Below are 12,085 nucleotides of genomic sequence, written 5' to 3' on the forward strand. Positions count from 1 at the left end.
CCGCCGGTGGCAGCCCCGTCCCGCCGCTCCTGTCAGCCGTGGGGCGGCGCTGCGCGGCCGCTGAGCGGGGAAACGGGCGGGCGGCGGGGCGGGGCGGGCAGGGCCGGGCCGGGCCGGGCCGGGCCGGGGCGGGGCGGGCGGCGGGGGTAGGTGCCGGGGAGGCCGCTCGCCCCGCCATCGGCAGCGGCGCCGGGGCCGGGAGCGCAGGATGGCCGCGCCGGACCCAGAGGGCGGCCGAGGTGAGGCGAGAGGCGGCGGGTGGGGGGAGATGCCAGTTCGGTAGCGGGGCCCCGGTGAGGGTGAGCGGTGGGAGGGCGCCGGGCACCGGGCACCGGCGCTGTCCTCGCCGCACTCAGGCGGCCGCTCTGTCCCTCCGCAGGTGCCGCCGGCGCCATGGCCCCCGGGAAGAAGATCACGGCCCGCATCAAGAGGACGCTGCCGGTGAAGGGCCCGCAGGCGCCGACGCTGAGCGAGCTGATGCGGTGGTACTGCCTGAACACCAACACCCACGGCTGCCGCCGCATCGTGGTGTCCCGGGGCCGCCTGCGCAGGTTCATCTGGATCCTGCTGACCCTGAGCGCCGTCGGACTCATCCTCTGGCAGTGCGCCGAGCTCCTCATGAACTACTACAGCGCCTCGGTCTCCGTCACCGTCCAGTTCCAGAAGCTGCCCTTCCCCGCCGTCACCATCTGCAACATCAACCCCTACAAGTAAGGCTCGGGGTGCCGGGCGGCCGGCGGGCGCTGGCAGGGAGGACAGGGTGGTCCCCAGCCGCCGGGGACTCCTGGCGAGTCCATCGTCCCCCTCACCAGCCCGGCACCGAACCCTTTCCCCGGCTTGTCCCGCTGCACCGCAGCGCTGCTCAGCAGCAGTCTTTCCCTCTGCAGCACTTTGAGTAACGTATCCACCTCTGTGCTGATGCTCTTCAGACACATGTGGATTATATTCACATCCTCTGCTTGCTGCCTGCTGAGCTAGACTCAAGTCGATTTAGTTTTCTGCTCCAGACAGTCCCTGGGATTTAGTTTTCTGCTCCAGACAGTCCCTGGTTGGCTCCGTGGCTCTCTTCAAATTCCCTTTTTCCCAGGACTAAAGTTCCAGGATTATAAACAACACTGCCTCCCGAAGAATGGAAAAAAGAGAGAAATCTGTCACTCCTCTGTTGTCCCTTTCTGCCTTTATGGGGTGCTTTGACATTATCAATCATCACTACTTTTTCTCCTGCCAAATTACATTTTACATTAATGTCTGTTTTACTGCCAGCTGCCCACCCCGGTCCCTGCAGACGATCCAGCTCTCCCATGTCTCTTGGCACACGTGCAGAAGTTGTATTTCCACATGCTCTGCCTCCTTGGGCTTGCTAACACAACCTTCAAGGAGCTTGGGAGTCTGTGAGGGCTTTCTTTGTTGTTCAGTCTGCTTTGCTTCCAATGGTCCTTGCTCTGAGGTCTCTCTGAGGGTATAGCTGCGTCTGCCCACTCCGATGTGAATTGATGTGGTAGTAAGAGAGATCGATGTGAGTCCGCGACAAAGAATTCTGTCCTGAGTGACGAGATTCACAGTGCAGCAGGCAAAACGCTGCAGCTAGATGGTGAGGTGAGATGGGATGTCACTTTCTGTTACTTTGTCTTCAATGCAGGTACAGTTCCATGAAAGACTATTTATCTGAATTGGACAAAGAGACAAAAAAAGCTTTGGAGACTTTCTATGGGTTTTCAGAGGGCAAGTCCAAGGTGCGCCGGTCTGTGGATGAGGGCAACAGCACCGGGAGTGACTTCTTCAAACAGATCCCTCTGCTGAAGTTTGAGGACTTCTCTAAGACAGCAACTGACCTTCGCAGTGGCCAGAAGAGGAAAATAGAGGGCAGTGTCTTTCACAAGGATTCGTCCATAGTGAACTCTGGGGATTCAAATGATATCATCGGCTTTCAGCTGGTGAGTGTCACTCTTCCTTGACCAGCAAGTTCCTTGTGGGGCAACAAAGGGGTGTTTTGGGTTGGTATCCCTCTGGCCAGTTGTATTGCTTGCTTAGGTGGCTTTATAGTGAATAATACTCCCTCTGCTCTTTTGCCCATTCTGCCGTGCCTCCGTGGCTGCCTGCAGATTCATCTCCAGCTCTCTGGAAGAGAAGTGCCTTCCTGAAGTCTACTCATATAGACTTGGTGCCTTCCGTGACCTTTCCTTTGGGCCTGAAACATTTGATCATATCACTTAGCCCTGAATGAAAGGTCTTTGATGCCCCTTTGTCCCCTTGCTGCCACTATAACTTCATACATGGTTATTGCTGTGGAAGAGAAACGGGATCACACATACCTTGTAGAATACATAATTTCATTTCATCTGAAACGCTTTTTCCCCTTTGTAATTATCAGTGCGATGCAAACAACAGCAGTGAGTGTGCACTTTATACATTCAGTTCTGGTGTTAATGCTATCCAAGAATGGTACAAGCTGCATTACATGAACATCATGGCACAAATTCCCCTGGAGACTAAAGAGAAATTGAGTTATTCTGCTGATGACCTTCTACTGACATGTTTCTTTGATGGCCTATCTTGTGACAAAAGGTCAGTGCACAGAAAATACCTGCCAGCTTAACAGCTTATTTCCAAGTACATAATACATAGGAATTGAATATCTGGTATTTGCTGAATTCCAGCAGGAACCTTTTCCATTTTTAACTGAAAGCAAACATTTGCATCTTCATGAACTTGAATTACGCTCTTTAATTTATTTTGTCTTAGTGTTCTCCTGTCCACACTTCAGATAAACCCATGTTTTTTGGCAGAATCAAATCTACCGGCTTATGATTGTGGCAGTGCAGTTCTTGTATGTCCCGGAAGCAGGGGAATCATCCCTTCATGCTGGGGATAACGGCAGAGTTCCCCTGTGCAGCTGCGGGGATAAGATTGCCCTTGTACACAGGTTTAGCAGTTCCCCCACTGCTGTGCACAAAGCGAGCTGCACTGTAACTGAGTTTAGCAGGTATAGCTGAATCGTAACTGAAGGCATTTTGCTTGTGCCTGTAATCCTGCAAATGCGTAGCGTCTTTTCTTGGAATGAAGACATTTGCTTGACTGGGAGGAGATGTTCACAGGGAAGACATGAATGTGCTTGAATCGCAAGGGTGTGTCCTCAGCCTCCCCTGCATGACAGCGGCTATGACATCTTTTCTGAAAAATGAAGATTCGTGTTCCTTTAGACGCTTGGCTGTCGAATGAAAGAAGACTCTGTCCCCTCCACTGCCACCTTCCTGCTAGTTCTGTAAATCTGCTTCCCCACCCCCTCAGCCCCCATTCCCACATGAAAACCTCCTGAACTTTTCATTTCCTGATGCTATTAAACCCGATCATATTTCCACGTAGTTTCAAGATACTAAGAAAAAGACCCATGCTTTCCAGCATGTCCTGGTTTGAGGTAAAACAGGACCAATTTTGTTCAATAACTTCGCTTCTTAGCTAAATTGCTTGCCAAAAAAAAAAAAAAAAAAAAAAGAAACATCCAGTCTTGCTATGTCTCTGCCAAAACAAAAAGCCTAAATCTGCTCATTTTCTCCCACAGTCAGTTAAAACTGCAGAGGGCAATGTAACAATATTTTATTTCTTTCAGGCACTTCACTCGTTTCCATCATCCCCTACATGGCAATTGCTATACCTTCAACAGTGGAGAAAACGGGACGATCCTGAGCACCTCCACCGGAGGCAGCGAGTACGGTAAGGAAACCCAGTTTGCAGAGGAACTATTAGATAACAAGCGGTTCAGCGAACTGGATCCTACTGGAGAGTGATTGATGTGTTGGCTCTAGATGTGCAAGCTGATTGGGGAAGTGCTTGTTTGAACTAGTGCAAACCATTGCCAGAGAATACAAAGATAATATCGTTGCATCACTAATGTTTTCCATCTGAAATTACTGCTTCCCAGTTATATAACTTTTTAAAGTAAGTTTCAGCCACGTTCTACAGAGACATTATTTGTTTGCTGTACTTGGGGCTGTGGAGGGACATTGCTTGCTGCGAATGTCTCAGTCTAGCACTGCAAAGGCTTTGCTTGGTTGTTACAGTTCTACTTAAGGCCAGATAACATTAAGTAAACTGTGCTGCCCTTCCTGACCAGGAAAAAATGGCTCTGGCTTCTGGTGTAACTCTGCTCCTGCCTTGTCTTTGCTCTTCAGGGTTGCAGGTTGTTCTGTATATAGATGAAGCAGACTACAACCCCTTCCTGGTGACATCAACAGGAGCCAAGATCATTGTCCATGACCAAAACGAATATCCCTTCATTGAAGACATCGGCACAGAAATTGAGACTGCAGCGGCCACCTCCATAGGGATGCACTTTGTGAGTGACAGCAATCTTGTTTCCAGGTGCACGGTGCCATTTCCTCCAAACAGATGTAAATATGAACCCATACGATGTTTGAAGGTAGCCAGTAGCTGGAGGACATCTAACACCTCACACTTGAGCGGCTGAAGTGTTCCAAGGAAAATCCTGTGATAGCAGTTTTCTGAACAAAGTTTTATTTTGCACGGCAGCTGTTGGAAAATCAGGTCTTTATAAACCAAACAGCTACTTGGATTTTGTTTGTTCTCCCTTTTCTCCAGTGTCTTGGCTTTCCAGGGGTTTTTTTAGTTTTGTTTTCACAGCAAAATCCAAACCACAGAAATGTGTTGTCAAGTGCCTTGTTTCACTTTAGCAATAAGCAGGCAGGTTTGCATCCCACGCAGGTTCCAGGGGCGGAAGAGAACGAGCCTGAGCAGTGGGTAACCCACGTTAGGGTCAGGTCTGTAGAGGTGACTGCAGTGCAACCCATTGAACTGTTTGGTGGGTGTAAGTCGTTTTGCTGGGTTTCTGGCTATCCCAGCTGTAAAGAAGACCTTGTGGGCAGTGAGTCTGCCTTTGTCAGCTTAGTGATGTATCTTGCCGTTGCTGTCAGCAGGGGCAGGGAGGGCTGCAGCTGCAGATTTCCCCGATTAGTGTAGTGCAGACAAGGCATTTGACCCAAGGGGCTTCTTTCTGGGGTAAAGAAGTGAAAGCAGTGCCATCTGGCCAGCCAGACTTTCCCCTTTCATCTGGATGGGCTGTTAAGTGAGCATTTTAGTTCTGCCTTTTCTTCACTGATGGTTGGGTCAAATGCATCAGCCAGCCTGCTTATCTGTCCTGGCTGGGTGTGCCACATCTAGATAGTCCATGCATTAGAAAAGACATTAAAAACAGGGCTGACGGTTTTAAAATGTGCAAATAGTTAACTATCTTTCAGCTGTCTGAAAAACTGTGGCAGCGACTGCTTGGTCTAACCAGTGGGAATAAATGCTGCCTAACAAACAAAAAGTGAATAGAAGTTATCGGAACCAGAACGGTGTAAAGGAGGCAAAGTCTCACAAGACTGTTTCCTTTATAACTGTTACACCGTACAGGAGAAAGTCACTGCAAGCACAGTCTCAATATTTTATGTAATACTTTCCTGGCACAGTAGATTTAGACTGTTGCATATAGTATAAAAACCAAGATTGAATGTATCTCAGTAGCTACGTTTAAAAGATTTAGCATGAGGAAGTGATCTGATTGCATCCTAATGTAGCGGTCAAAATAGAAGCTGGACACAATTTCTGGACTCAAAACAAAAGCTGGTGATCACTGTACTGCCAGTAATGGAAGACTCCAGAGATCCTGCTGAGGAGGAGTCATGATTATCAGGACAGGACTGCACCACCGAGGTACTGGATCAGTCCTTGTACTCACATCCAAATACATGAAGGATGAATACACAGTGGACATGTACCACTCACACAATGTCACTTACTACAGGCTTGAGCGTGGCAGTCGCCCTTTTCCAAATGCAAATGTCAGTGTCTAGGTTATCGCTTATGTATTTCTGCTGTGTACTAGGACTCTTCCCCCCCTCCCCCCCCTCCAAAAATATTCCAAGATGTTTGGAATGCAAACAAGGCATTGCTTGGTAGGAGTTTCAGTGCTTTAGTTAAATATTTAGTTTGGAAATTATTTCAGTACCTGAATGAACAAGTAATGTTTTGTAGGAATATAAGCCACGACAAAAAAAAAAAATCTATAGAAAGGATCTATCATCTGCGAGAAGATACAGCAGCAGACTGAGGCAGGTGTCCTGGCATTAGATTGTCTGCAGAAGTTAATTAAAAGCTGGTTTCATTCGGTTTTCAGAAGTAATCAATCTCTGATATCGAAATCACATATTTCTGTGTTCCTTCCAAAGAGAGATTTGAGCATCTTTCTAAAAAGAGCTAAATTGCACTATACGTGCCCGTGTAGCCTTCCATTGCTGCAGACACAAATGGTAATGCTCGCTATCAGGTTTGACCTCAGTAACCTGTAGATCTGTAGTCAGTGTCTTAAAGGTAAACAAGCATTTTTCAGGTTCCTACTAAATTGAGCCTTTGTAGGATCAGCCCCTAATTTTAAACTCTGTAGAGAAAGATAGGTGAATGGATACATAAATGGATGGCATTTCTTGTGGTTTCAGGCCACTTTCTTTGTTATAAAGTGGATAATTACTGCAGAAAGATAGTAAGGGTTTAGGGCTGAGCGGGGTAAGGCAGTCTGCAGGAAGCTGATGATGTAGCCAGAATTAGGTCTGGTGAATCTGAGGGCTCCCAGCCCTAATTTCAGCAGACCTTGCAGGCACTGCACTTGGCATTTCAGAGCTCTTTTCTCCAGGCAGAGATTGCAGAATAGGAAAAGGTGTTAGCATTCATCGGAGAGGAATGGTCAAAGTACCTGGGAAAAGTCCTGAAGGAGATACAAACATTTGATTTAGAGTGATTTTAAAGAGGTGCTGTTGAGCACTAGTGGAGCCTGAAGTGCTGTTTTACGCACAGAACAGGAGCAGCCAGTGCAGCAACAGCTCAGGAGGGTGTGGGTCTTCACAGAAAACAAAGAAATAAACAAACAAAAATAAAACCAACCCAACCAACAACCCCCCTTCCCTCAAAACACAAACACACATCCAGGATAAATGATACATAGCCTCTAGGACTTTGCAGTTTGAGAAAACATACAGACAAATTACTCTGCTTTGAAAAGTCCTCGCTGTTGAGATTATACCATCTCTGCGTTCCTGCAGAGGTTTTCAAGGAAGACAGCAGATAATTCAGCCAGAGCAGCGTTTTGGGAAATGGACGTTACAAACAACCTCCCCCCGCCTTGTTTTGACAAGTGATTGACAAATCACTTGAGATGGCAAAAGGTAAACATGCTGTTCAAACCTGCCCCATCACTTACCATTTCAGAATCTTGATGAACTGCCACCAGATACTTCGGTTTCTCTGTGAACTCCACAAAAATGAGATTTGTTCTTTTCTGGTTCTCAGACTCGATCTCGCAAGCTGAGCAAACCCTACAGTGACTGTACGGAAACTGGTGCTGACATACCAGTAGAAAATCTCTATAACAAGAGCTACTCACTCCAGGTAAATCTGTTACATTTGGTTTTGTTAGTTGCTTGAAAACTACCTTCATAAAAACCTTTACAATATTCTGTAGTTCAGGATCTGAGATTGTGAACAGTCCAGGCATAGGGTCACTGCTTTTAACCACTGATGTAAAATACCGTAGCACTTTTTAAAATCAAAGTTTTATTCCTAAGTGGTTCATGTTTGAAGTTCCCTTAGGCACCCTGTTAGATAAAGAGAGAACATTAGCTCATTAGGCAATTTTCAAGCAATGTGAGACTGGAAAATATTGGCCAAGTAAGTGTTGCAGCTTAGTAACCCTTGAAGCCAGAAATTGTGACCTTTAGGACTCCAAGAATAACAGATACCATCTAATCAGTATCCAGATAGCAGGATGTTTGTTTACAGAGTAAGTTTCCACTAATTTTGCATGGTTTCTGTAATTGGGTCCTCTTGGAGAGTGTCAGTTGTTCTGGCACTCTCCACTTGAAGAATTGTAATTATATTAGCTGCTGCCTACTGCAAAGCCTGTGCTTAGGCTGGATTTTTGTTTTATGGGGTATTATACCTGAAACCTGCTGTGATGTATTGCCAGATAGGATCACGCAGACATTATGACAGGTTCTTAATAACAGTACTTCACCGAAACTCGGGACTCACAAGGGCTGGGATTAGGACCAAAAGGCTTGAGAACTGGAATTTCAAAAAGAAAAGTTCAGTTCCTTCTTGTTCTGTCTGATCAAGTGTTTTAGCACAAAACACTGACTCTACTGCCCTATTAATCCTTACAACTCCAGGTCTCCAAATATGCACAAACACAATTTGGTCGAAGCTGTGAGCATTTTCAGCAGTGAGTCACTTCCCACACCTAGTTGTTGATTCATGGACCACATGCCATGGCGGACTGAAAACCTTCTCCTTAGCTGTAGAAAGAGCAACACTGAAGCTTTTGATGGCTATAGGGGAAGTGAGGGCATTCACACAACGCCCCCCTCAGGGAGGATTATATTGATATTTTTTGTGCTGGAGCCTAAACCCTCCACTGCACTTTCTGCCTGTATTTGTATTCACTAGCAACAGAACCTGAAGGCTGAGGGAAATGGGGTTCCTGTCTTATTGCTATTATCATAAACAGAGCATGCGAGCCTGGACCTTGGCACTGCAGAAGCGCAGCAGCCTGTGCTTCTTAGATACCAGCTCTTGGTTTGTCTCCCCCAGATTTGCTTGCACTCCTGCTTTCAGAAGGCCATGGTGGACTCATGTGGCTGTGCCCAGTACGCACAGCCCTTACCTGCTGGGGCAGAGTACTGCAACTACAAGAAAAACCCCAACTGGAGTAAGTGTTCAAATACCTCCTGCATTGCACGTGCCTCAACCGCCCGCTGCCAGCCACATCGCTCCACACCACCGTCCCCGGTCGGCACAGCCCCTCCTGCATCTAGCACCAGCCCAGCCACACAGCGCGCTGGGAAGAGGCGAATCTGCCTTAGCCTACTTAAGGCCCCATAATGTGGAGCCTGAAACTGCCTCTCTTGTTTAGATTGACTTGTTTCTGACAGTTGTCCTAATTGCTTGTCATTTGTGCACACCACAGAAGCGTCAAGTGGAGGACTTGACCGCGTGAGGCAATTGTTCATGCCTGTAGCAAGTGACAACCACTTCTCAGAGTATTTTGCAATATTTATAGGGCAAATCTTTCTATCCCCACCGTGTAGGTGATGGTCACAAAGGCCACCTACACCACAGATGCCCCACTCCAGCACAGGTAGCAAAAGATCTTTGCTTTTCTTTCTGGCTTCTCATACACATGTCCTGCTCCCTTCTTGCAGTGTACTGCTACTACAGACTGCACGAAAAGTTTGTGAAGGAGCAGCTGGGCTGCCAGCAAATCTGCAAAGACGCCTGCAGGTAAGTTCTGCCCACAACTGGAGGTAAAATGCTGCATGTGCGTGGGAGTTGGAGCTCACAATTGACAGCCTGCCTCTCTCTCTCCAGCTTCAAGGAGTGGGCGCTCACCACCAGCATCGCCCAGTGGCCATCCACCGTGTCAGAGGTCAGTTCCTAATTGCGCTTAGCCCGGACTGCAGCACAGCACAACAAGGCATTAAATAAACCCAGAGGTTCAGCACAGAAGCAGGGGGCCCCTGAGGTATTAGTTAGCACTTCAATGATGGTCCTCCCAGAGGCTCCGTCTGTAGTGTCCAGGTCAGGGCTTCCACTCCAGGAGTTCACCATTAAACGAAAATTTGGCTTGTGGGCTGGGACATCCCCTCGAGGACAGCTGGCCCATCACATGCATTCAGTTCTGGCACCCAAGCTGGTCCAAGGAGGCATGCAGCCTGAGCTTCCTTTCCAGCGGATTTCTACACAAGCACACAGAGCTATAGCAGTATTTTCTGTATTTTTTCCAGGACTGGATGCTCCGAGTTCTCTCTTGGGACAAAGGGCAAAAAATCAACAAGAAGCTGAACAAGTAAGTTTCCACGTATGTGTTTCTAGCTTGCACCTCAAGCTTAGATATAATCTCAGCAGCCCTAATGATGGCAATTGGGGAAAAAGCTCCCTTAGAGCGGCCCAGCCCTACTGGTCCAACTGGTTATTTGCATAGTTTTTCAGTATGTTTCATGTTATTGTTTTACTAAACCCTCAGCCTGCCTTCTGTTTCTCCTGTCAGGACAGACCTCGCAAACCTCATGGTGTTTTACAAAGACCTGAATGAGAGATTCATTTCGGAGAATCCTGCCAATACGGTAAGTGAGCGCAGGAGTTCCCCACTCAGCCCCAGGAAGCTGCAAGCTCTTCCTCCCAGACAGGCTGGAAGTTTTCCTCTGGCCAGGGCAGTGGTCCAGTCCAGGCAGGAGCATGAACCTGTCCACAGATGGTGCACCCCAGGGTGCCCAGTCCTGTCTTTGCAGCCCTTTTATCTGGGGCCGCTTTCCAAACTGTCCGGCCCCGAGCCCTGCACCCGGGTAGCCTGCGGGCTGCCTGCAGTCCACACAGCGCTGAGCTCCTGCTGAAGCAGGGGAGGAGAGGATAACGCAGGCAGCAGAGGAAGGGCCCACTGCATTTGGTAGCGCTCACAGCAAACCCTGGGTGCCCCAGCTTGGTGCAGACTCCCTGCACGCTGTAACGGTGCCATGGACACGCATCCAGCACCTGCAGAAGCCGATAACCTTGTGCTGTCTTCTCTTCCAGCTCGTCATTCTTCTTTCCAACTTCGGAGGCCAGCTGGGCCTTTGGATGAGCTGCTCAGTCGTTTGCGTCATTGAGATCGTCGAGGTCTTCTTCATTGATTCGCTTTCCATCGTAATGCGGCGCCAATGGCAAAAGGCAAAGAAATGGTGGAACGACCGAAAAAGGGACCGGTCGGGGAAGCCACCGCAGGCCAGCGATCTGGAGAGGCATGGCCACGATAACCCCATCTGCATCGATGAGGACCTGCCCACCTTCAACACTGCCCTCCGCCTGCCGCTGCCGCAGGACAACCCCTTGCCCAGGACTCCCCCCCCCAATTACAGCACTTTGCGGCTAGAGACTGCGTTCACAGAGCAGCTGCCCGATACACTAGAGGTTGGGCAACACTGACGCTTATTTACCCACCCATCCAGGTGCCAAAATAGGAGGTGGGTGCTGGACCCACGTGTCCAGGGGTGAAAGGCACGCATCCAAACCAGCACTGAAGGGCTGTTGAGTCAGACCCTTATTCAGGGATTGAACTTGCAGTCAAAGCTTCTCTGAGCAAAGCTCAGACACAAAAGCCAAAGGCTCAGAGACATTAGGAACTTCAAGCAGCATCAATTCTCAAGTTAATCATTGCAGGAGATGGCTGGAGCAGGATGTGGCACTGAGCTGGGATGTCTTGCCAGACAGAGGCATACATTAGCAGCCACCTGCACACACCCCATCGTAAGTGGGCAGGAATTACTCCGCAGCCGAAGACTGATGCCACATCGAGTATTAGTGCTAATTGCTCTCTGCTGTGTGGCTTGACTTATGGGAAAAACCCAGGGCTTTCAGGAATGCAGCATGACGTTTGTAGGAAGGGAAATGACACAGATTTGGGAAGGGCACACAATGGGTAAAAGGAAAGCCCTCAAGTTTAATTTTGATTCCAAAGGTGGCTTGTGGAGCTCTTTTATTCTGAGTTATGATAGCCATAGATGTGCTTGTAGAGCAAGTTATTACACAGCTTGAGTAGGAGAACTGAAGTCATCCCAGAAGAGTCATCTGAAAAGGGCATGAAATCTAATTCGGATTGCAATAATGAACTGCATACTCTGCAAGCTTGTTTCATTTTACATCGCTCAAGCCATCCATTAAGTGTAACCTCAGAGGAGCTCATTAAGCAGCCTGTGGCCTTGGCCACACATGACTTCCCAGAAGCCTCAATAGGAGCTGGCTGCTCTTTTCCTGCCCAACCCTGGGCAAGGGCTTCCCTCCTGTAGCTGCCCAGTTCCCTGCCCCAGCTGCCTGCCCCAGACCTGGCGGTGTCCGGGGAGGGGACAGAGCCACAGGAGGCTGGAGCTGCCCTGGGCTCCGCACACAGCCCTGAAGGGAGGTGGCCGGAGGATACATCTGCCCCACCGATAGGTCATCCACCTTGTTTACGCCCCCTCCATTCCACCGTGCTGCGTCAACACCTGCGTTTTGCCTCCGGTGCACGGAG

General features: G+C 48.8%; 1 protein-coding gene across 1 annotated transcript; it reads left to right on the forward strand.

The window, feature by feature from the left end:
* The first annotated feature begins 135 nt into the window (after positions 1–135).
* Positions 136–11,182, forward strand: SCNN1G (sodium channel epithelial 1 subunit gamma). Its single transcript, XM_082490621.1, has 13 exons — positions 136–239; positions 380–710; positions 1,640–1,934; positions 2,372–2,565; positions 3,608–3,711; positions 4,170–4,333; positions 7,339–7,437; positions 8,638–8,755; positions 9,249–9,327; positions 9,415–9,472; positions 9,831–9,892; positions 10,094–10,169; positions 10,615–11,182. The coding sequence occupies exons 1-13, from the start codon at positions 209–211 to the stop codon at positions 11,002–11,004; spliced, it is 2,001 nt and encodes a 666-aa protein (XP_082346747.1). The 5' UTR covers positions 136–208; the 3' UTR covers positions 11,005–11,182.
* Positions 11,183–12,085: the final 903 nt, after the last annotated feature.

The sequence above is a fragment of the Vanellus vanellus genome, assembly GCF_965231255.1.
Source record: "Vanellus vanellus genome assembly, chromosome: 14".
NCBI classification, from domain to species: domain Eukaryota; kingdom Metazoa; phylum Chordata; class Aves; order Charadriiformes; family Charadriidae; genus Vanellus; species Vanellus vanellus.

Coding starts and splice junctions, on each gene's coding strand:
- SCNN1G (XM_082490621.1), top strand. CDS start 209: ATGGCCGCGCCGGACCCAGAGGGCGGCCGAG. Junction 7,438..8,637: donor ACAAGAGCTACTCACTCCAG/GTAAATCTGTTA, acceptor TGTCTCCCCCAG/ATTTGCTTGCACTCCTGCTT. Junction 9,473..9,830: donor GGCCATCCACCGTGTCAGAG/GTCAGTTCCTAA, acceptor TATTTTTTCCAG/GACTGGATGCTCCGAGTTCT.